This window comes from Ovis canadensis, chromosome 11, assembly GCF_042477335.2.
Source record: "Ovis canadensis isolate MfBH-ARS-UI-01 breed Bighorn chromosome 11, ARS-UI_OviCan_v2, whole genome shotgun sequence".
NCBI classification, from domain to species: domain Eukaryota; kingdom Metazoa; phylum Chordata; class Mammalia; order Artiodactyla; family Bovidae; genus Ovis; species Ovis canadensis.
In genome coordinates this window covers 57,577,440-57,603,413 of record NC_091255.1, presented here as the reverse complement: position 1 = coordinate 57,603,413, position 25,974 = coordinate 57,577,440, and the positions used below count along the sequence as shown (strand labels likewise).

Here is a 25,974-nt window from a genome sequence, read left to right as displayed (position 1 = left end):
AGGATAACAATGAAGTAATCGTGCAGCGCTTCAGATATTCCTGCTTCCTTTCTTCTGAGGAGCTTCCTGAGATTTGAGGAAGTTGACTTGTGGTATCCCTCAAGGATGTTTCAGTGTCATATGCTTCTTATCACTCTGGGACATCCCCTGTGTCTCATATGTCACCGGTTGGGTACTGGGCTGTGGACTTCCCGACATCCCGCTTAAGCCCACAGCGCAGCAGCCCGCACAGTCCCACAGTGGAGTTAGTATTAACACCTTCATGCCGATGAGGAGATCCCAGCTCCCCTCTGACCGATTGTGCCAGAATTTCAGATGAGAATCGTCATAGTCTAGGTGCAGGGAGCCCAGGTCTGGGAGTCGGTTTGACCTGAGCTTGAGTCCTAGACTGTGGATACGTCAGCTGTTATCTCTGAACTTCAGGCTCCTCGTTTGGAGCACAGAGATGATACTTGTACCTTAGTGCAGTGGTTAAACTCGGCACCTGGGAAGCTTCTGAAATGCTGGATGCAGAGACCCCACCCAAGACAAATTTGATCAGAGGCAGTGGGGATTTAACCTCCTCATCCTCTGAGGTTTGTCTCACAGTTCTGGACGATAGAAGTTCTTAGTGACAGTGAGGCTCTAAGGGAAAATCCTTTCTTGCCTCTTCTAGCTTCTCTTGGCTCCAGGAGATCCGTGGTTTAGGGGGCCTTTTCCTGTCCCCTTTTCTTGTGTGTAAGGAATAGACTTCAACCTCCATGACCTTCCCTGAGTCCCAAAGGGCAGATTCTAACCATTGCAAATCATTCAAAAAAACTAAGATGATGGCATCTAGTCCTGTCACTTCATGGCCAATAGATGGGGAAGCAGTCAATCCTAAAGGAAATCAATCCTGAATATTCACTGGAAGGACTAATGCTGAAGCTGAAGCCCCATACATTTTTGGCCACCTGATGTGAAGAGCCGACTCACTGGAAAAGACCCTGATCCTGGGCAAGACTGAAGGCAGGAGGCGAAGGAGACGACAGTGGACAAGATGGTTGGGTCATATCACCGACTCAAAGAACATGAATTTGAGCAAGCTCCAGGAGACGGTGACGGACAGGGAAGCCTGGCGTGCTGCAGACCATGGGGTCACAAAGAGTCGGACATGACTGAGCAACTGAACAACGAGAGTCAGGGAAGGGAGGGGATGCAGCAACAGGGAGGAGACCACCTGAGGCCAGACTAAAGGAACCAAAGAAACTCATCAGGAGACCATCTAAGGTCAGATTGAAGGACTGTGGGCTCTGCATATACCCCATCCTTACTGCAACTCTACCCTTAAAGCATTGATATAAAACTCCTCACCAAATCCTCCCAGGTTGGAAACTCACAATTTTTGAGGCACAAGCCCACTTTGCTCCCCTCTGCCTAGCAAAGCAATAAAGCTGTTCTCTTCTGCTTCACCCAAAACTGTCTGCAAAATTTGGTTCAGCACCATTGCACAGAGGCCAACTTTTCAGCATCAAGATGAAGTCAGAGGTTTATAAATTTTATTTTAAAATAAGAAAACCTGGAAATCAAAGTTTAAAACATAAAACAATCCAGTTACTTTATTAAAAATCAATAATATAACTGAGCTTGAATCAGAATCAAAATACTATATGAAATACTATACTATATGATACGAAATACGATCAGAATACAAAATACTATAGCCAAAGAAAGAAACAAACTAGAAATTTTAAAAATAAAATTTTTAAGTTGTAAGGAAGGTCAACTGCTGTATGAATGGGACAGTTTAGATATTTATGTTCACAAACCCAAGTGAGAGAATGAGATTTGAAGGTAATGATTTCAAGAGAAATGAGTACTTGGGGACAAGGTAGGGAAAATGAATAGAGGGGAAGGGGTAGACTGTGTAAAGGGGGATATTTGAAGTGATCAGAATACTTCAAATAAGACCTAGTGGTTGGGTTGGATTTTAAAATTTTTTATTTGTATATTTATTTATTTTGCTTATTGTCATCCAGAGGCATTCAGCTGGATGTTCATTTCTGATCTTGAGTTTTGAATTAATGGAGTCCTTTGGTAAATCCTTCTCCCTTACTTCCCTCTAGCTCTTTGAAAGTGAATCCCTAATTATAGGCCATGTATGAGATTTACTAGATGAAATCAGCAGCTGTGGATATGACACCAGACTCTCAAAAAATCAACACACTGTTGCCATAAAAAGCCCAATTGTTAATTGCTTCTTTGGCATCTGGCTATAACAAAAACACCCTTTTTCTGTTTAATATTAAAACGAAATGTAGTGGAAAGAACACTGGGCTAGAACTAGGAGAGGCTAGTATTCTTGTCCCAAACCTGTTACCAAGCGCCTATGGTTTGAGGACAAAAAACATTTCTTTCTCTGAGGCCTCAGTATCCTTATCCATAAAACCAAGGGTATGAAGTCAAATTACCACTTCCAACTGAAAAATCCCATTCTGCCTCTTGAAAATACAATACACTCTTCTGACCTTTTCCCAAAGCTTTATTTCATGATAGCCTGATATCATTTTACACTTTTGTAGTTCCATGAGGAAAAGGAACCACATACAAATGTAAGCGTCTCCATAGTTTTCACTGCAGGCAGTACTTTTCTAATCTTTCTCAGATCCGAAGTTTGCCATGAGGCCTCGCAAGTTTTAAGGACTTTGGAAATGCAGTCTACCAGTGTTTCACATTTAATATTGCAGAGCCTTATTTCATTCTTGAGATGTCTGGAATCTACATGGAGATTCTACAATAGGTATCGTTTCAAGTTCCGCAGTGGTCAGCGGAAGGAACAAGCTGGGGCTAGTCCATGAATCAGGTACTAGTGCTGGGAAGGCGTGTGTGGGGTGCACCCAGCTGACCCAGGGACCTCCGTCTGCAGGCCTTTCTCAGGCCCGCTGCACAGGACCTGAGACAGATGAAGGCAGCTCAGGCCACAGCCACACTTGCTTTGTTTGCTGGGTCCTTTGTCCCTTACATGTCTGGGTTGCCAGGAGCTTTGGCCTCTTGCTTTCAACTGCTTGCTGGCTCTGCAACTATCCTTTGTTTACCCAGTTGCTACCTGGAGCAGGACAACCGTCACTCAGGTTCATGAGGGTTTGCCTTTGTATATTCTGACCAGCCACAGTGTGGCAGGACAACTGTCACTCAGGTTCATGAGGGTTTGCCTTTGTATATTCTGACCAGTCACAGTGTGGCAGCCATGTCTTTTGAGCCTCAAGATAGTTGTTGGTGAGCTCATTATTCACCGTCATGTCCCTCTTGTGGGAAAGTCAAAGGGCAGATGGGGAAAGGAACCAGCTTCCCCTGTTTAACTCCAGCTTTTGTATTTTAAGTTGCAGGAATGGCCTGGCAGCTGTGCATTTCCTCGTGTGTAGTTTTTGTGGATGTAGCTAATGGTACGAACTTTTGGAGAGTGCTGGCAAAGAACAAAAGCAGCATTCCTTCCCTTTTGTCTTTGGAGATCCAGTTATTACATCTGCTTGGAATCCACATGATGTTTCTGTTTTGTTCTTTTGCTAAGTAACAGTTCGTTCCAGAATTTAGCAGCTTATGGGAATTCCCTGGCGGTCCAGTGGTTAGGCCTCTGTGCTTTCACTGCCTGGGTTCAGTCTCTGGTTGGGGAATTAAGATCTCACAAGCGGCATGGTGTGGAGGAAAAAAAAGAAGGAATATATAAGCCAGTAATAGGATGACTGACTAGCCATTTAGGAAAACAGAATTTAGTGATTTAAAACAACAGTGTGGTAGTTCTCACAATTCTGCCATCTCAACTGGGCTTAGCTGGCCAGGATCTCCTGTTCCTCATGGTATAGGCTTGAGCTGAAATATTAAAGATGCCTTTATTGCTCGTGTGCCTGGCTTCTCAGCCAGAATGAGTGAGCCTCTCTCCACATGGCCCTCCGTGTGGCAGGCTTGGCTTGGGCTTCCTCACTCCATGATGGTCTCAGGATAATCAAACAAGACATTTTGCATTGTGGCAGACTTCTGGTTTCCAGCTTCTCTTAAAGACCCAAACTGACACAGTGCCTCTTCTGCCACATTCTTTTGGTGAAAGCAAGTCACAGACCAGTCTAGATTCATGACGAGGGGAAGTAGCCTCCACAGCTTGGTGAGAGAAACAACAAACACACAGGCACAGTGAGGGAGGGGGTGAATGGGGGCCATCTTTGGAGATTATCTCCTATAATCTCGTGCTATTCTCTGGATTTATTGGTCTCCTCTCTTTGGTCCTGCTGGCATTTTGTGGTGTAAGAACACAAGTCAGGCAGGAAATAGTCCCATCGTCTTAAACATCAGATCTTTTACCAGCAATTCCAGGGTGCTTTGGAAAGGCATTGCTGTCTCTTCCCTGGACTGTAGGGCTGAGCATCAGAGGCTTCACTGACTGCCTTGGGAAGGACAATAATGGCCAACATCAGCTGAGCACTTGCTATGGACCAAACTCTATGCTTATGCCTTTTTCATATATGACGTTATCACCATAATCTTCCCAGGTCTATACCTATAATTTCAATGGCAGTTCCTGGGTTGGTTCAGGTGGTAGCATGGCATAGTTGGTACCGAAGATTCAAAAATGCTACATAGCCACACTCGAGATCACCACCCCTTCCCTCCCCAGAAGCACTCATTTCCTTGAGGTACTTATTATGGTGACTGGTTTCTTTCACTTAGCTTTCTGTATTCATTTATTTCATAAAAATGATGGTTGAACTTTTAAGTTATCATTTCTTTGATCTATTTTTTCCTCCAGGATCCTAAACACTTCAAGTCAGAGAAGACAGGACGAGGACAGTTAAGGGAAGGCTGGAGAGACAGTCATCAGCCCATCATGTGTTCCTACAAGCTGGTGACCGTGAAGTTCGAGGTCTGGGGGCTTCAAACCAGAGTGGAACAATTTGTACACAAGGTAAGTGAATGGTTGGCAGTTCCTGGGCTGTGGGCACAGTAATTGTCGTTGTTGTGAGCCAGAGTGCCCAATGCCCAACAGATGTGTAAGCACTGAACCAACACAAGTTACCTGCATCTAGAAAACCCTGTTTCCATGAGAATGAATTTTGCCTACTGTTTAACTTTCTTCTACTAACAGATATTTTACGCTTCATCTCTCATTTTGTGACTTCCATGTCTATTGGGTGAGTATACTCAGGAAGTTGGGCTCTCAAAGTATGGTTCTCTCGGGCTATCCTAGTTCCAAAGAGAGGTTCTTGTACTTGGTACTTGGGCACTCAGGTTCCAGGCAGAGGCACAGGGTTTATTTGTGTGCCCTGCCCCCGCAAGGATAGTCCTCGCTCAAAAGATCCTGCAAATGTAGACACCTGAAGTAAAAGATGCCCCAAGAGGCAGAAGAAACCCCAGGGGTCCCTTTAGATGACGTACCCCAGCATTTCTGCCCTTTCAATAACTCTGTTACCAAAGAATTATGGGCAAGCTCAAAACACAGGTTTTAGTTGTATACCTCCTTTGGCTAAACATGTTAATTTTGTAGCAGGAACCCATTTAGTGATGATTTAAGTTTATTGGGTGCTTCTAACATAACTCTTCCAGTAGTCATGTATGGATGTGAGAGTTGGACTATAAAGAAAGCTGACCGCAGAAGAATTGATGCTTTTGAACAGTGGTGTTGGAGAAGACTCTTGAGAGTCCCTTGGACTGCAAGGAGATCCAACCAGTCCATCCTAAAGGAGATCAGTTGTTCATTGGAAGGACTGATGTTGATGCTGAAACTCCAATACTTTGGCCACCTGATGGGAAGAGCTAACTCGTTTGAGAAAACCCTGATGCTGGGAAAGATTGAGCGCAGGAGGAGAAGGGGATGACAGAGGATGAGATGGTTGGATGGTATCACCGACTCTATGGATATGAGTTTGGGTAAACTCCAGGAGTTGGTGATGGACAGAGAGGCCTGGCATGCTACAGTTCATGGGGTCACAGAGCCAGACACAACTGAGCAACTGAACTGAACTGAACATAACTCTTATCCTCATGGAAATTAATTGGAAATGCAGTGCTGAGCATTGCCCTTTGTAACTCCTATTTTCATGAGAATAAGTACTATCCAAGTTGTCTCTACATTCCAGATAGGCTGGATATCTGTTTATTTTTCCATTTAAAAACTGATAAAGAATAGCTTTCTGAAATTCTTTTGGGGGCACTGGAATTTAACCTTAATGCACTGAGCTGTTTGTTACTTAGATGGATTTGTCTACTGAGCTTGGGGAGCCAATTGATAGTAAAATGTGTAAATCTTGAATTTGGGTCCAAGAAATAGATTGAACTTGCTTTCCTGATAATAGCAGGGCCTGGAGCAAATTTGAGACAGAGAAATGTACTAATCTGCTGAGCTCTAGAATCCGTTTTTGCCCAGCCAGGGGTGAGAGCCAAGTGACACGCATAGAAATCAAGTTCTGGGACCTGCTGTTTTCCTGCTGTGTCCCAGTTATTACGAAGGAAGAAAGTCCAGGCTCCCAGAGTAAATATTTTCCAGCCTCAGCTCTGTGTCTGTCTCTGGCAGTATATTCTTGACTTCCTACAACATCCCACCTTTTTAAAAAAAAAAAAACAACAAATGATCTCCTCTTACTGGGGCCCCTACCATAGTGTGTTTCATTATCTCATCTTCTCACAAAACATATTTAGATTGCCACAGGGGTCACTGTGTTTCTTTTCTAGTTTTGAGAATCCGTTTCTTTAAAATACCTGTAAGAATTACACTCTAGCAATAGGCATTCCCGTTGCCCATTTCCAAATATAACAAAGTGTCATCAACACCCCCGAAAGACACCTGCTGTGGCACATGAGCCACTAATGAGAGTCTGAGGCTCTTCTTTGCGTGGGTTTCAAGTGCCAGGGATGCCTTTCTCTAAACACCTTTTGTTTTTGAAGAATCTATTCACAGTTAACAGGAAAAAAATGTTCGAAAGCGAGCCATTAGCACATTATTGGATTCTTGTTTCCAGCAGACAGCTGTGTTGTGCTTAATGCAATAGGGCGTATTTACTGACGCCTCAATGCTGTTCTTTTAATTCCATGAATTTGACACACTCAAGCACTCAAGTGCGCATGGCTTCATGTTGTTTCTTAGTTTCATTATATGTTTCCTCCTTCCAAATCATAAAAGCCTCACTAGATAGCCATAGGCCTGGAATAATAAACACTTCATTATGAAGGCTTCCCTTGTTTCTGCAAATTCACTGAATTAAAATCCTTCGTTTCTTGAAACATGCTCTAACCTTCTACAAGAGGTTTTTGACAATTGCTAGATTTGTTTATCAGGAGGAAAGAAATGTTGGAAGGAGAGTACTGAGTATCTAAGAAAGGTAAAAAGGTATGCTATATTTATAGCGATAGAAGGCCAGAAAAGAATGCCATGAAATAAAAGCACATAAATGGTATAACACACAGACTCTTGGCAATTACTTTTCTTAATCTTCTATTGCCAATATGTGTCACCATAAGAAAGAATTTCATTCCTTTCATCTCCAATCAAGTTCATCATTCCCATTATGTTCTACTCTGATTCAGGTCTCTTATTTCATGACTTTCAATAATAGTTAACATAATAGCTGACTAAACTGCTCCCTCCTGTGACTTCTAATACATGAAAGCCAAGCTTAGAAAGATATCTACTTATCTTGAATCCCACACCTTCAATTTTTTTTTTTCAATTACCAATATATAGGATACTTCACTAGAGAAGAGAGAGTTTTAAGTGCTTTGGTCTTGGAAGTGATTTTCTATCCAAACAAATGTGCTTGATTTCCAACATTTATGACCTCCTGGCGCCTGTGAGATGCACCCTTCCACAAATGGAAAGTAGAACCTGTTTTTCGGTAAAGATAAATGAAGAGAAAAATCCAAGGGTGATCAGCCCTGGAGACTCATTCCAGTCACTGTTGTGTGACTGCCAAGTCGTTGTCATTATTTTGAACAGCTTCCAGCCTAACTTTCAAATAAGATAAAGAGATTAATTTACAGCGAGTATATGTACACCATGGGAAAGGGCTGAGAGTAAGTATGCCTCCCTCTAATTGTCATCCCATCTGGACAGAGGGCTGGAGAAATTTGTAACTGTCAGGTTTCCTAGAATTGGAAACCATTCCTTTCCCAGATCGTTTTAATCAAACCTGGTATTCTGTCAACTTCCTTCTTTTGCTTTTTTAGGTGGTTCGAGATATTCTTCTGATTGGACATAGACAGGCTTTTGCTTGGGTTGATGAGTGGTATGGTAAGTCAACTCCCCCAAAATCAGTTATAGAACAACTTCATAGCACACTGGCTTGGACTTTCAGTCCATCTGGCTTCAACTGCTACCTAGAAAGACAACAACGAAGGCAGAGCTATTGCTTCCTGTATTGAAAGTAGCATTGTCCGTGGGACATAGTGAAGAAAGATGTAATGACAGAAGCTTGGTCTAAAATAACCACAGCACGTAATTATTGGCTAAGGAGGACCTCAGTATGTTTGATGTTTGCATGCTTGATAGTGCAGGGTTCTGTAATCCTTGTTGGACTGGCTTCAAACCCCTCTAATTCATCCCAGACCTCAAGATCAATGCTGCCTTGATCTTGTCGTTAAGCATCATATCAGGTGAAAGCAGTCCTTTGACTTAAGTCCTTTGAAACACTCCCTCACCAAAAGCATAAGGACTCTGCAAGGATTCAAGGGCAAAGAAATTGGTGACCCCTTAATTCTAACCGAGACTGTTGTTCTAGCTTTTTAAAAAATGGTTCGAGAAGAATTAAACCCGTTCTCTATATTTCCAGTAAGTGAAAAGAAACAAGGTTTGTTTCATCCCATGATGGATGAACCACACTTCCCATATCTGCAGTGCTATCATTTTGTCCACGTGAATCCCCTACATTCCCAGAATCAGTCATCAGAGGCTTGAGTCCTTGACTATAAAAAGAAACAAACACACCCAGTTGGTGACTTGGGTCAGATCTGATTGCCTAATGAAAATGCTCTTCTCTTTGGCCTTTTCCTAAGTCACATTGAATTTGTTCTCAGCATAACCTCGATTGCATTTTGGTGCCTCTGTATCACTGTTTCACCAGTGCCCTCTCTCTTCTTAGCTGAAGGCATCAAGTTTCAAGTGAAAAGTTACAGTGGGCTGAACAGACAAAGACAGTGACTGTCAGCTGTTTCTGAACCATATTTTTCAAAATAGGGTTTTGTAGGCTATGGGTGTGCTTTTTTTTTTTCTTTTTCTTTTTTTTTTGCACAGTTTTCCCAGATCCACATCTTCTGAAAAGCAAATACATCTTTGCCTCTTCCTTGGTTTGCCCAAATGCAGACCTCTAGAAGAGATGCTTTCGAAAAATCACCATTTGCTTTCTCTTAATCACATGCCCCTGGGCTTCCCTAGTGACCCAGTGGTAAAGAATCCGCCTGCCAATGCAGGAGACTTGGGTTCAATTCCTGGGTTGGAAAGATCCCCTGGAGAAGGAAATGGCAACCCCCTCCAGTATTCTTCCTTGGAAATCCTATGGACAGATGAGCCTGGCGGGCTACAGTCCATTGGGTCACAAAGAGTTGGACATGACTCAGCAACCAAAGAACAACAATAATCACACACCCCCAGGACCCGGGATGCTGTTCACAGGCAGCACTACACCGACTGGCCACACTATCACAAGTCTCCCCAACACTTCTTTATGGTTGTCTGTTGTGAGATGGGAGGAAGGAGAGTCTCCTGTGATTACTTCCCCAGATCATTAAACAGATCTTTCTAGTTGTTTTTTCTGGGGAGCTTTTCACAGATTCTTAGAGGGACACCCCAAAAGTTAACAACTGCTGGTCTCCCCCAACTTGCTGACATCCACACTTCCTGACATCCTAAGGGAATTTCAAAAGGATAGTCAAAGAATAATAGGCTTAAACTGGTGGGAAGTTTGGTCAGTGAACTGAAGCCTGAAGAGCCAAAACTCGACCGTCTCGAAGACCAGGAGACAGGGCAACGTAATAGGTTTCTCTGGAATACCATGAGGCCTTCGAGGACTTTTCAGAAAAGGCAGCATGAAAAAGGGAAGCTGCATCCTAACTAAGAAGACGAAACACTGCAAGCCTGTTGACCAGAAAAGAGAGTCTGGGTAGAGGCAGGGTAAAGGACGAGAAAAAGTGGGCGGGTGTCTAGTCAAGGAATGGCTGGAGTGCAGAGGACAAAGGCCCATTTTTTTTTCCATCTCAACCAAGCCCTCAGCAACCAAGAGACTTAAAGACTTTTAGTCCAAAAAAAAAAAAAAAAATCTCAGACTATTACAAGGACCCAAAGCTAAAATAACGCATCAAAGGAAGGCCTTTAAAAAGAGAACACCTACTTAAGATGGAGAGGTGGAGACAGGAATTAACTCAAGGAGCCTACTGACAAAAAGCCCTTTCTGTATCTGAGTGCAGAAAAACAGCGTGTGGTTTACTGGATGTAGACCATCAGGGCACCGTGTACTCCCCAGGAAGGCCTCCACCCGCTGTATATACAGTCCTAGCCCCAGCCAAAACAAGCAGCCTTTTCACTCAGCAAAGGGTCTGAGACCTACCCCATCAATTTCGTGTAAATTACTGGCATAGTTGTCCCCAGCTGAGCCGCTTGCCAGGAAAGTGGTAGCTCCTTCATCACACAGATGCAGATACTCAATTAACTAAATGCTAAGAACCCTGCCCACAAGCCCTTCCTTATTCAAGGTAATGCTGTGTACTGCAAGCCTTTCAGGTAAATGGGTGTGTCATCGCCCACCAGAACAGCCCTTCAGTTTTGGGTACCTGAAGTTGTTTATTTTTCTTTGGTCTGTACAGGCTCAGTGAGGCTTTCACTAGTAAACATGGGAAGGGTTCAAAGTAAAGAAACCCTTTCCTATAGCTTATGGCACTTATTCTCCCAGTGAGGTCCTGGGCCTGCAACCTCAGCATCCCTGGGGTACTTGTTTCAGATTCTCAGACTCCACCCCAAACCTGCTGAATCCGATATTCTGGGGGTGTAGCCTAGCACACCCCCTTGTGTTTTAACAAGCCCTCTAGGTGAATCCTAAAGGCTTTTTTGTTTTTTGGTTTTTGTTTTCGTTTTTTGGCCACGGCGCAAGACATGTGGGATCTTAGTTCTCCAATCAGGCATTGAGCCCGAGCCCCCTGCATTGGAAACGCAGTCTTAACCACTGGACCGCCAGGGAAGTCCCAAAAGTTTTAAGAACAACTTTAAATCAGATTAGATTGAAAGCACAGTTTAATTAATTCAGTCCAAATTTAATTAGACTAGAAAATGGTAGATGTCTTCAGGGCCAACTGCTAAACTCTGGTGCCTTGTAAGAGCTACAAAAAGGCACCCCTTCCAAGCAGATTCAGCGGGTGCTGTCTGCTGAGGGCTGAATTTTAGTTCCATTGACCCTGGGCTGTGCTCCTACAGTGCCCAAACTGTATACCTTTATACACTGGCAGCCCTGTATGATGTCTTTCTCCCTAATTAGACTCACCACCTCCAGTGCTTAACTGAGTTTTATTTTGTCTTGTTTTTTTAAAAAGGACACTATAAATGACAGTAATCATTTCTTGCCCAAGGATTAATTTTGTATCCTTCCTGAACTTTAGCATTTGACTGTCACAATAACTATTTCCCTAAACAGATTTTATTCTGCTCTTGTTTATCCTAAAGTACAACCGCTTTCTACTGTTGGAGTAGTTGAGTTTGGTTTTCAAAGCCTTGGTTGATCTTTATCCATGAGCCTTGAGTGTCCCCTGCATGACTGGAACACTAGTCAGAAAAAACAACTGCGTATTTTAGAAGATGGGGTAAAAGAAGAGGTGAATAAAAATAGGCAGCCCAGCTTCACCAAAGCTTGGTTTTGCTTCACAAATCTGACAGTATTTTGAGAAGAACACAGAGGGTTGCCCAAGGGAGGCTGTGATTGAGTGGAATTTCATGAATCCTGACCCTTCCAAAAAATAGGGGGTTGTTCTGGCTAGTATAGATGAAACTGCCTCACAAAAATGACTTAGAGATCATTCTGGAGTCCCAAGAGCAGTCTAACAACAAAAGAATCAAGCTGAAGTTGGAGAAAGAAGCTGACTCAAAGGCTAGCATTAGCTGGTTGATTTCACCAAGCCAGCATTTTCCAATGGCTGCAGGTTTCCTGAATCATGAATTTAAGTTCCATGTCTCTTATGCAGCATTTTATGTGTGTCTGCTTACATTCATTTTTCTGGAAAGAACCCACTGCACTCCATCACATTTTCAAAGGGATCTTGACTCTGCTCTCCACCTCCCCAAATTAAGAACTGTAGAAAAAATCATAACCATAGATTACAATTCTAGATCTTGTGATCTGAATTACAAGGAAAGGGTATACACCAAGCCTTGAGGATTATCTACTTTCACTACAGAAAAAAAAAAAAAAAGTAAACTATTCGTAATAAGCAACTGTTGAATTTATAGCCTTTTTTTTTTTTAAAAAAAAAAAAAAAAAAGCACTTCCCAAAGGATGGGCCATCATTTTGTTGAAGTCAAAGGGGTATCAGACCTAATTCTTGATTTCTGGACCTTTCCCTGACCCAGCCACTTGTTTAAGAGTTCCATTTTGACTTAGAACAACAACAAAAGAAAAAGTTACTTCTGTTTAGGCTGACAGGCCTGGAAATGGAGAGAAAATATTTGTAGAAGGAAATAAAATATGCCGTTGGATAGGTCATGGAATTAAGCCATATGACTCTTTATTAAAACTTTAGTGAAGGAAGATTCCTAACTGCAGACATTTTGTTTGGTGGCATTTGTAGTGTCTCTGTACATTCAGCTGACTTCTACCCAAAAGGCCTTTCAAATACACAGTCTTGCCTCCACTTCCGGTGAAATCTTTAATAAAATGATTGAAAGAAAGTTGCCACCATAAACAAAGCTGAAAGATTAAGAGAAGCTATTTGCAATATATGTAGCCAACAGAGGACTAATATCCACAATATATAAAGAGGTCCTATAAATCAAAAATCCAACACTCAATAGAAAAAAGGTTAACAACCTGAATAGGTAAACCATGGAAGAAGAAATGCAAATAACCCATAGCTTCTCTGCTAATCACAAGAAATGAATCGAAAACGGCAAGAAGACAGGACATTTGCCCATCTGATAGCAAAATTTAAAACGAGTGATAATCAGTTTTGGCTAGGTGGGAGAACACACTAACAGTTTCTATAAAAACTGATGATGGGAAATACAGATAATCTGTGGCCCAGTAATCCCACCTCTAGATACTCATTCTTAAGGAATACACATACATGCTCCTGAATATAAATACAAAGCTATTCAGGGTAGTGTTGCTTAACAGAGCTAAAATCTAGTCTCCATGGAAATGTCCTTCAACAGAAATATGGTCAAGTAAATTATGATACCACTCATATGATAAATATTGTGTGTTAAAAAGAATAAGGTAGTTCTATGTGCACTGGTAGGGAGATATGTTCACTTTCCATTAGTGGAAAAAGTAAGCCAGAGCAACTTGTATCATAGAGTATACTATAGTATGATTCCATAAATGTGAAAATAAATGAGACTGTATGTGTGTGTGTAATGAGCATGTGTAATACATGCGAATTCATAGGGAAAAAACCTGTCAGTGGTCATCTCCAGAAGGAATCGGATTGATAGGGGAAGTTAAAAGAAATCAAACTCTTTTTCTATATAATCCAGTACTCTGAATTATTTCTATGGAACATAATTCACACATTAGTTGTGTGATTCAGTAAGTAAATAATAATTGAAATCCACATTTTATAACAAAGCAGAAAATAGTTGAAGCAGACCAAGACTCATACAGAGGTATATTTTGCTTAGTTCCTGGTTTAAGAAATTGAAGGAGCTTCTTAACAAATCCTGAGTCCAGAGCTTCTTTAATAAAGCTGGGCTGGTGGAAGAGGTGAGGGTTCTACCCAGGCCAATTTAGTGTGACTTTCACATGCTGGAATAGAAGACTGGGGTCTGCTTGCTCTCTCACCTGAAAGAGGGTGAGAAGAAGAAGGACAGAAACGATCCTGCCAGAGGACAAAGGCAGGAAATCTTGCAACAAAGAGAATATTTATGCCGCCAGATGATCAGTCACCCTCTAATGGCCGAGTGTCAAAGATACTGGGATACAGCTTCCTTATCAGAAGAACTTTGGTACTAGTTCCAGTAGTCTCTTAAATCAGGCCATTAGGCCGGTGTTACTTGTTTAAGAAGACTTCATTTAAGAAACTCTACTTGAAAAAAGTACATTATGGCCTTTCAGATCTGTAAATTAAGGGATAGTTAAATTCAGTTATTTGCAAAATAATTGACCTAGGATTCCTTTAAGAGTTTATCTGACATACATAAGCACTGTTTTGCTGGGGACAAAGAGATCTGAACCTAAACTGTGAAAAGTCGCTCTGATCATTGAAAATCAATTAGTAATGAAGATGAATCAACTCCAAAAGTATAATCCATCATCGGGCATATGTAATTGAATTTACTGAAAAATTGACTCATTTATAGATTCCAAGGTAATACACTTTGCTGAAGCAAGATGTAGTGCATTCTATCAGATAATCTGAATAAGAACATTTTCACTTGATTAGGCTTTCCATAAATTACTGAGGAATACTGACATCATTTCCACAAGCGTGTATGGTATGAGAGGAGAGTTTACGATTTAGACAAACATATTTTCCTTCAGCATTGGCTGGGAACAAATTATCGTTATCTTTTACAGAACTCCCTGTACTAGAAGGCTCATTCTTTTTTCTGTTTTTTGTCTGTTCATGGCAGTGAAAACACTGAATCCCAACCACTAGATCACCAGGGAACTCCCTAGAAATGTTCATTATTATGTGGTCTAATTGAGAGATTTTTTTTTTTTCTTTAAGATGAAGTTTTCTGCAACTGTTTCTTAACTCTTCATTTTAAAAAGGAGGGGATCATGATTCTAAAATCGGCAAATAACTCTTTTCTAAAGTGTATCTTCTTATACAAGCGCAAATTGATGGTATCCATCTTCTAATGACCCCAAATAATTGATTTTGAAATAACATTCTCTTTCTTTCTTACAGAAATAATTCAGATTTGATGTAGAAAATTTAGAAAATATAGATAACCAAAAGGAGAAAATTAAAATTTCAACTCCACTGTTAACATTTAGAAGTGTATCCTTTTGTTTTTTTCTGGCAAAAATGATTTCTTTTACCTCCAATATTTTATTTAACAATATACCAAAGCCATTTCTTTATAGTGTTCAATATTCTTATGCATCATTTTTAACTGCTGCATAATACTATCAGGCCCCAGAGTTGTTTTCAATTTTTCACTATTGTGAACAAGCTAATAATGAGTATCTTCATTATTCAATCTTTCTTCACATCCATAAAACTCTTTGAAAGCCCCTAGTCACACAGTTTAAGCCCCTCTGTTAACATTGAGCTAATTAAAGATAAAGAATGATTTCCGTTGAGATTCACTAGAACAAAGAAATGAAGCCTCCTTTGTTTTTGTTTTTAAAATTACTAGCATGCCAGTTAGGGGGGAAATAACATGTCTAATGAACGTATGTATAAAGAAATTTCTTTAATTTTAAACTTTTAACTTTAAATGACCTCAGTATTCATTCCAGGTATGTTTGTGTTTAAGAACTTTTGATAACCGGCCATTGAAATTAAAGTGGTTGTATTGAAAGGATGTTATTATTGTTAACAAAGATGCCTTTGTTCTATTCACAAAGCAGCATCTCTTTACTGCTTTGCAGTTACCTTGATTTTCTAAAGGAAAAGCATGCTCTTCGCTTGGCCAGACTGTTGCTTAGCATTCTTGATACCTACATTGCTTATGGATGGCATTTTTGATTAACAGTTTCAGGGTGTCGGGGTGTCACCAGCTAAATAATATCACCCAGGTCTGGATTTAGAGCTGCCCTCCATCTTGGCCCCAGACCACACTGAATTAATTCATAAACTTCTCGAAAGTCTGCCCTTTGGAATTGAAGAGACTCTCACGTGACACACAAGGACTGATATAAAAAGACACCAGACCACATGATGCAGAAAATACTAATGGAAAAATTCCAACTGTAAATACTCGCTCTAAATCCCCACCAAGCTAATTAGTGATCAAGGTGGTAGCTTGATTAACCAGTTGTTGAGCATGTACCATTCATTGTAAAGAGGCATGAAGTTAAATTCTGCCAGCAGAGTGGCAGAGGAATCCCCATCTGGGGAAACTGCTAATGAATTGTTATAAAATATCCGAGGAGTGGAGTGGGGAGTGCAGGATAAAGCGACAGAAACATTTAAAGTGAGGCTAATTATTATTTTTATGCATTGCACATACCAAAGATAACAGATTCTTATTTGAAGTTTTTTATCCCTTGAATTTAGACAAGTTTTCTCAACCTCGGCACCACGGACATTCTGGGCCAGATAATTCTTTGTTGGGGAGGGAGGAGGCCTGTGCTGCCACAGCCCTGGCACCTCCCGGCCACGTGCCAGTAGCACCTCCACCTCTGTCGTGACAACCGAAAGTGTCACAGAACCGTCCCCTGTTTAGAACCACAGGATTTAAGAAATTATTATTCTGAAATCCTGAAAAATCTGTAGAATCAGGCCAAAAAATCGTAATGTCATGTGCCGTTTCATTTATAGAACTGTGTGGGTGGAAGTGGTAGCAGCCCTCTTCATGCTGTTAGGCTGGACTTGACGTTCAGGGTAGCCCTGCACTCTCTGACACCATGTGTTCTGTGCAAAAATACATCTCTGTGTGAGCATTGCCCCCAGATCTCACCAGGAGCAGTGGGCATCATTTCTCTGCCCTCAATGCCATGTCTCTTACAATAGCAATGAAAGTGTCCTTTCTGTTGAATGCATTGCTGTAAAGAATCTCCAAATCTACTTTGAAAGGTATATGAAAGGTAAGTATTACACCACACAAACCTGACCGTGTCCCTTACAGGGATCTTCTAACCATGCTTTTAGGAGATCTCAAGCTATAGCCCTGTCCACGAGCTAATACTTCCTACCCGCCTAACTCACTGTACAAGAATCACCCCTAAATAATCTCCATTCTTCTCAGCTCTAAGACTGTTTTGACTTAACTCCCTTGTATTCACTCTGCCTTTGGCTGGTTTAGCTAACTTTATGATTAACTCTTCATAAAGTTAGTGAGTTCCCCGCTTTTTCACTCCTCTCTTTGGCTTCCGCTAAGCTGTCGTCATCCCCTAAAGTCTCCCCCATTGAAAGTTCACCTTTAATAACGGAAGTTGCCAACGTCTTGACCTTCTTTCAGATATGACAATGGATGATGTTCGGGAATACGAGAAAAACATGCATGAACAAACCAACATAAAAGTTTGCAATCAGCATTCCTCCACTGTGGATGACATAGAGAGCCAGGCCCAAACAAGTGTATGTAGAATTTTTAAAACATGTTGCCCACTCTTTACCAAACGTACCCATAAACCCATCTTTGAAATGACTGCAAACGCATCAGTTCTCAAACTTCCACAAAAAAAACGTCATAGCCCAGAGGCTGTCGATGAAGAACCTAAGCTGGGTCTTAACTGGACGGTGTTAACTCTTGCTTCCAGACATTTCTATCCTTTAAAGCCGCTCGACTCGGAGGTTACGTTGTCTTGGTCATAAAACCAAGAGCATAGAGAATGGAAACATTTTGTGGCCTGCACCACAGAAGAACAGAGGGGTAGAAACGGATGTCACAGGAAAGCTAGAACATCAGCACCAGTAACTTTTAAAGACATAGTTAACGTTCAGTCATTCGTTTCAGGGAGGGCTATCGGCTCATCTGGTATTTTCAGTTTCTCTGCATTTGGTTTGAAATGCTTTCCATGGCTCTTTATGGCTGTCTTACCCTTGGTTCCTTTTCACTTAGGTTCCTGTCCAGATGGGGCTTCTGTCCATGCATACACACTGGCTGAGCAGTGAAGGTGGGGTGAGCTAGGTCTAGCTGGGACTTAAGCCTCAGAGAGCCTAAGGTTATTTAATGGCATGTTGGTGACTAAGAGCCGACAGTGTGCTGTCTACGTGCCAGCATCTTAAATATAGTTTTGTAAGTCATCCGTGCTTATGAGGAAGAATTACAGATAACAAAGAAAATGTAATCACCAAGTCATTTTCATGTATCTTTGGCCAGAGCTGTGGTCTCTTTGGGTGCCAGCTTGAGCCCGCATGTCTGTCAGCCCCAGAATAATGCATATTAGCTATGTAAGAAATCGACAGTGTAGTTTTAGGAAGTTGAGAGATGGCTCTTGTTGTGAATGCTTTGTGAAGACGTCTGGTTGCACCTTGTTGAGTGAACTGAGAGCATGTCTTGGGAATGTGCCCTGTGAGGCATTATGTGCTGCTACTGGGTGCATGTGGCAGCCCTTGAGGTTGAAATGGCCCTAACCCTTCTTGCATGCAGTGATTGGATTTGCAGAAGCTGTTTGGATCAGACTTAACTGAAGTGTTCCTCTGGAGGCGCTGGCCAGTTCCTGTAGGAAGTTTCTCTCTCCCCGTTCTAAAGTTAGAAGTGCTCATAAGGAGACCGGCCTTAAATTTCCATCACTCTCGGTTACCTTTTCTTTAGGAATGTTGATACCTATCCCCTCTCAGCCACTGTCTGAAAGCTGCTCCCCTATATACGCATGACAAGACAAGGGAAACCAGAGGAGGGGGAAGATGCCACGTCGCGAAGGACGCTACACAGCGCTTCCCTCAGTCTAAGTTCTTATAGCTTACAGCTTAAGACCCTTAGTTGGTTTTCTTTCCATTTTACTCTGATTATTACTGTTGGAAAGTCAGTTTGCCATTTAGACGGTGACACCTGGAATGGGTCTCCCCATGGGAAAGCCCGTGCATTCTCTGGCTGCAACTCCGAGCCCTTCCCTAACTTCAGTGTCAGAAATGCCCATCTCCTCAGAAGTTACATGATGTGGTGATCTTTAAATGCATACCACACGTGCCTTATTCTTTGAAATTCCATCAAATTGGGAAGGGTCATTAGTTTTTCCGTATTTTTCTTCTCTATCATAATGAAAAAGTTGAAATCAAGAGGCTGCTGTCGATCACAAAAATTACATGGGTGCTCAATAAATTTGGATCTACTTCCTGAGCAGAGACAAACTATATTGAAACTGGGCAAAATGAGCATCCATGGCCCCAGCAATAAGGGAATAACAGTCTCCTTTTCAACTGAGCGGTTTCAACACGTTTCAAGGAAGAGAACTAAGAGACTGAACGGGAGTGTAGAATCAAAATTCTGTACTTTGGGTGATTTCTGCCCCCTGCTGGATGTATGGAGTAGCGCACCATTCAGCCACTTGTAAAGAAAACCTGATTTTTCAAAGATAAACTTTGCTGAAATTCACTGAAACTTTTCTGAGTCTCAATTTTATTTTGAAATACCTCTCTTTGAAGAACTTAATCTTATTTCTTAGCTTATCTAATAGCCTTAGTGTTCTAAGTGGTAACTTTACAGGTACAGTTCTTGCTATATTCTGAATTTTATATTCTATCAACATGGGCATAATTTTCTATTTCCTTTGTAAAAACGTCTCCCTTCCAGAAGATTTTAATAATTGTCCCCAAGAAATACTCTTAAGGATTTTTTTAACATATTTCTGATTTGCTTGTATGTTATGATATGACTATAGATCATATATCTTAATGGCAAATATTATGTTATGAATATTCACTCCATAGTTAATATTTCCAAAGTGTCTGTATGTTTCATACTGGTTTATGTAGTGTCATCCAACGAAGGCTTACCACCTAAGTCCACGGGAAAGGACACAAGTGAAAACATGGGTCTCTGGGAAGATAAAACAGGTACAGAAGCCCATGGCCAGCAGGTGTCACCTTCTACACCAGGACAAGCTTGTCGGCCTTCACTCAGAGCTTCTTTAATTAGACCAGTTACCTATTTTCCCAGTTACCAGTAACAAAATTGCCAAAGGATACCAGGGATAGCCAGACTGAGAGTAATAATAGAGTTCCTGAGAATGAGAGAAGAAATACCACACTCTATAAAGCAAATCAGTCCTAAGAAATGAGTCACCACTGTATTGGAGCACAGTGATATTCTTTCCATATATTATGTCTAATTGGTAGTAAGTGTGCGTAATACATTATTTAACATATTTACATTAGGGAAGGCTTTGCCTTTAAAAGAATTTTTTTTAACTTTCTCACATAAGAACATTTCAGACATTTGGCAAGTCTGTATCATCTGACAGTGCCCGTTAAATAAGGCGTCACTGAATTTATTTATTGGGTGCCAAATAATGTTCTTTTTTTCTTTTAAATGAAATTCACACTGATTTTGTGATCCTCTCTTTTTCTTCTCTGCTCTTTTTCTTTTTATGTTTCCTTGAGAAATTGTTTTGTTCCCTTGGTTTGGGGATAATTAGCAAAGTTTGTTGTTGGTGTCCCATCTTACTTGTTTTTTCATCTGAAAAGATCTCAGGATGGATACATAGTTAGGAAACAAGTAGCTCCTAGAATGAAAAAAGTATATTTATTGAACAAGAGGATAACATGTTGAGAAATTCTGATAATCTGCCTATTTACCCTGTAAAGGTAAACTTGTCTTTTCATGATCTAAAGTAGTTGTTAATATGTATCATTTGGGGCCACTGATTGCTTTAATTACCTTGCTTTTGTAGAAAAGATGGCCAGGTCTAATAATAGCTCTATATACCACACCTTATCCACAGCACACGGATGTACAGACACACACAACTTGGTGTGGTTCTGTGCTCGCCTGATAAACTCTTCTTCAGAATACTGAAAGTACTCATTGAAAGTGCTTTGGAAAATCTTGGATGGATAGTCATAAAAGAATAATTTTTCAGAGGTCAGCCTCAGTAAGAAGAAAAAATTCAGGGGTTAGCATTTCAATGCTAATTTGGGCTAATCTGGAGAGACCCCTTACTCATAAGATTCTAATAGCTCCTTTAAACAGAGAGATGAATCCATTTCTGTCTCTTCCGAATACTTGCTCACTTTTTTTTCTTTCTGTTTTTTGCCTTTAAGACATGACAATGGATGAAGTCCGAGAGTTTGAACGAGCCACTCAGGAAGCCACCAACAAGAAAATTGGCGTTTTCCCCCCTGCCGTTTCTATCTCCAGCACCCCCCTGCTGCCTTCTTCAGTCCGAAGCGCCCCTTCAAGCGCTCCATCCACTCCTCTCTCCACTGATGCACCAGAATTCCTGTCGGTTCCCAAAGATCGGCCCCGGAAAAAGTCTGCCCCAGAAACTCTCACACTTCCAGACCCTGAGAAAAAAGCCACCCTGAATTTACCTGGCATCCACTCTTCAGATAAGCCATGTCGGCCCAAATCAGAGTAACTTCATATGAATATTTCATGGGGTTTTATATTTTCGGTTTGGGGTCTTGTTTGTTTGTTTTTAAGGATCTTCTGATATAGAAAAAGACTGCTTTGTCACTCAGACATGTCCCTTTGATCTCTTGAGTGTGCATGTGGTTAAGTAATTTCACACAGAAAATGACTCCCTGAGTCTGCCACGCAGTGTCACATTAGATGTAAAATGCGAGACTCGCGAAGGGCAGAAGAGGTCTTCGGTGGCCGCAGCTGGTCGCCAGGGAGGAAGCCTTGTTTATGGGGCATTTGATGAGGTTGGCGTGGACTTCAAGAGTAAATAAATGAAAACTTTACACCACTGTGTTACAAGGTATAGTAAAATAATGAAGTTAGTTTCCTCCCATCAAACGTGGAATTCTCAAAATTTTTCTCAGGCATAATACACCTAATTGTTAAATTTTGAACTGCTCCTTACCAATACTTGAATACCAGGAGTTACTAAGATTCCTATTTTGGTTAGTCTGATTCAGGATTTGGGGCCTAATTAACTCTTTAAATTTTTTGGAAATTTTAATTATCAACTTGTAGAGGCTCCAAGTGCAATTAACAATAACTTATTGATACCTTTCACAGAATTTAATAAAAATGCCACTTCTTTCTGTCTTTTAATAACTTCCCCTTTGTGCCCTTGTGGCCTCAGAAATCTTTAAGAATTACATGAATACATATGACCGTAACAGACTGATATTGAATGGTTTGGTTTAGGAACCAAGAGACCCAGGTGAGGCAAATGTCTTTTTTTTTTCCCTACAGGTATCAACGAGCCTTACGTCATTTGTTAAGATTCTCAGAATTTGCAGTTAATTGAGTAGAATTCATTGACTCTGCTCACTCAGAGAAGTTCAGGGTAAAGTAAGCTGCCTGGACTTTAACATTGTCAGACTGTCTCCATCCCTTTAATGGGACAGGGATACTCTTAATAATATCTGGACCTCCCTGGAATACATTGCCCATCACTGGACCTTAGAAAAGATTGTCATTCTCTTGTTCCTGACTTGAAATCCAAATATCAGGAATATCGCAAAAGTTGAGTCAACACCATCAAGTGGGAGGAGAAAGTGAGCAGAACGGCTAACTCTTATTTATAGAGTAAAAAGAAGTTATAAAAGATGCCCCTCTGGCCAGCTTTCTTTTCTGAGGGTCTTAGTAACACAGGATTAGACTCCAGGTTGACGGGAGATGAGATCATTCACCAAAGTGGCAGAAAGCGAGCTCTCTTTTGATCTAAAGAGAAAAATCTGCCACCTTTGCACCTCACTGCCTTTAAACACAGAAGGAGGAGTAAACAGAATCTAACATTTGTCCTCCAAGGGAGGAAGAGAACAAGGTAATTGGGCAACTCCAAGGCCCCAGCTAGCCTTCCTGACCATAACCTCCAACCTCAGGAAAGGGACTTTCCCCAAACACAGATTCCAAAGGAGACCACATAGGCCAAGGTGCGTGTCCTCTTCCTCTTACATGGGCTCTCAGCCAGTGGACCCTGCCTGCTTCTCTCTCTCGTGCCCAGCACTCTGCTTAGTGTCCTTCAAGTTGACAAACTCTCCCAAGGTGCAAGTGCTGGCCCCAGGAGCCCAGCACCAAGTGTTCTAAGTCATATGTCAGGTTGTCAAGATCATTTCTTAACCTGTAGGTTGACATTTAGCTTAATAAATATATAAATAAACCCAGAACTCAAAGGAAACCCATTGCAAATAGCTTAAATCAACAGTGCATCTCTTCCCTAAGAATGATAGTACCGCAGTAAGACGCCCTCTTTGCATGGTATGGTAGCATGATTTTTGCTTGTGGGAAAACTCGATCTTTTATCCAGATCTCTTGGACTTCTCAATGGCTCGCTTTCAACACAGTAGTACTTAACAAGAATGTCTGGCTTTAGGAAGCAAAATTCTCCTTTCAGAAGACACTTGCATAATGTATGTATCTGCTTAACATTTGCAAGCTGAAATCAGATAGGGTGGGATCATGATATTCGCATGGAATGGATTTGTTTTGAGCACGTTGTTAGCACATCTGACACCTAGTTTTTCTGTCGATGGCCATTGCTCATTTTCCATTTGTGTAAAGTAGCTTCCTCTATCAAGGTCAACAATTCTATATGCTTTAGAAAGCTAATTCCTGGTTTCCTACTGTGAATTTTCTTTCTCTTATAGCCAGTACAATACCACAGACATTACTTGCGAAACTACCACTGATAGTGTGATTCTTAGCCAACAAATCTGTGTGGTCTTAGAGTATGTTCAGTTTTTCTGTCTACACGTGGTTCGTGTACATTTTCAAAGGGGGGAGGGGTGCAAATATTCTTTCAGCTGCTTCGAATATTTAATCCAGTCATCACAAGGCATAAATGGCTTCAATATTTTACCTATCTTGATTTTCAAGTGTCATTTCACAGTCTTCATACATGGATTTGTTTTTTGTGGGGTACAAGCCTGCAATGAATGTGTATATAGAACATTACTAATTCCTATAAGGATGGAAATTAAATGGCTGCATGATGGAAACTTAGAAGAAAAAAAAAAACAGAAACTTGAATTAATTAAGCATGTTTTGGGGAAAAAATAGAATCTTAACTCAGTGCCTCTGTCTGCAATGTGGAAACCTTCAACTCTGTTCACCAAAATTGTATTATACCTGTATATATATAAATATAATATGGTAAATCCAACACCATAGTTTTAAGTCTCTGGTAGCCAAATTAAAATAATTCCACAGAATAGCATTTATGTTCACCCCATCTTTGTCTCTCATGTTAGTGGAGACCATCAAAATGAACATAAATTTCATTACTTTGGATGGACTTCAAATTACAAAATGCCCCTGTGCTTTTCATTGCCTATCGAACAGATCATTGCTTTAGCTGTGCTTTTCCAGGACAAGAAGGCCTCAGTGTTTTTACTGCATAAACTTTGTCAGAAGTCAGCTCTGAAGACCTTTCATTTTCCTACTTTTGAGCTGGAATAAGGCAAAGCAAAGAAAAAAGCATAACGACAGAGGAGTCTGTGACATTCTTCAGTTACCACGTTATAACTGCAACCATATGAATTTATTTGTGAACTAATTTATAAACCCTTCCGTTTTGGTTTTGCATTTGGGTGTGGGGAAAATGGCTTTAATTTATTTGAAGGCACTTATTAGCCACGTTTTTGGTTGTGAAAATAAATCTCTAACTAGCGCAATTGTGCATGTCTTACGTAGACACTTAAAAAACACAACGGGACTCCCAAATGTTATTATATGGTTTTCTCTCAAGACACTATAATAAACAGTGACCTAAGAGAGTAGATTCTGACACTTCTCGAGAAATCGTTTTTCCATGAAAATTTCATGGCTAATGAATTTTTGTGTACTTTTAAATCCTACTCGCCTTAGCTCCTCTTCATGGCTCAAAGACGGCTTGTCACCGGCTAGCATAGGTCAACAACAATTGTACTTTTCAGAAGGGCCAGAGTATAATTTTACTCCATATGTGATGCGTATTCAGATACTCCAACACAGAAGGATTGTTTAAATAGTTTTAGCCTCTTTCTGATCATCTGGTTCAGTAGGCTGGGTGACAATATGCCATCTGAGCCATAATTCTTAAAATTAAGAAAAAAAAAATCTGCCCAGCAACTGCAATTGATCATAAATAAACTATTTAAAACTATTCTTTCCTGCTGAAAACAAAATGTTACAGAAGAGCACAGCAATGGCATATGGAGGCAACACGTACTGGGTTCTTCTGAGTTCTACCTTCAAAACAGTCTGTTTCATTTGAAATGTAAGTGTTTAAGCTTTTTAGGAGTTAGTGCAATAAGAGAATGTGAATATGTTGAGACCTTTCCAGATGCTGTTATTAATTATCATTTTGTTAACAAACGCTTTAGGATAAGCCTCTCAGTGTTTTTGCTTAAAATCAAAAGCCTGTCTGTTGAATTGCAAGTCTCCCCGCAGTTTTGGTGTCTCCAAGAGAGGCTGTGTGAGCTGATGTTGTACCTGTGCCGCTTACCTGTAGCTTCAAGTGTCAATCTTAGTGTTTACATTGCGAACTGGGATCTTGATTAGTTAAATGGTCGATACACCACTGCCACAGCTGAAGGACCAAGTTCTGGAATGCACAGTGCCATAGACAGCAAAGCAAACAGAAGTTGATCTTCACACATCTCAACTGTGTGAGGAAGCCATCCTCCTCTGTCATTTCGCAGCCGTTTTGTGTTTTTGTCCCAGTTATTTATTATTGACAATAACTTACTTTTTCTTACATTCTGTTGTAAATAAAGTACAAACCAATCTTCTTTCCAAGTGTATCTTCCTCTCTCTCTTTCTCAGCTCTTTCCAAGGGAATGCTGACACATTGGGAATTTGTGGGTTGATGGGGAAAGAAGCTATCAAGGGAGAAAGAACAAGCCAATGGCCGGTTCTTAGACCCAGTTCTAGGTGACTTGTGTGCAAAGAAGTATCTAATAGGTATCTTCAGGGCTCAGCCCTTGGCAGGAAATGCCTGGGTGCCAGTTCTATCCAGCTAAAAAAGTCACCAAGGTGAGTCTGTAACCTAGGGGGATCCACCCAACAGATCCTTGGTTCCCACTCATCAAATGTGAGGCAACAGTTGAGTGATAACCAAGAAAAAT

General features: G+C 41.0%; 1 protein-coding gene across 1 annotated transcript in view; it reads left to right on the top strand.

The window, feature by feature from the left end:
- PITPNC1 (phosphatidylinositol transfer protein cytoplasmic 1) overlaps positions 1 to 25,638 on the top strand; it is a 262,884-nt gene extending 237,246 nt beyond the window's left edge. The window contains exons 7-10 of the mRNA XM_069543730.1: positions 4,757 to 4,912; positions 8,167 to 8,230; positions 17,267 to 17,385; positions 21,013 to 25,638. Of these exons, the coding sequence (XP_069399831.1) occupies positions 4,757 to 4,912; positions 8,167 to 8,230; positions 17,267 to 17,385; positions 21,013 to 21,018 (345 nt within the window). The 3' untranslated portion in view covers positions 21,019 to 25,638. The remainder of the gene's footprint in view (positions 1 to 4,756; positions 4,913 to 8,166; positions 8,231 to 17,266; positions 17,386 to 21,012) is intronic.
- Positions 25,639 to 25,974: the final 336 nt, after the last annotated feature.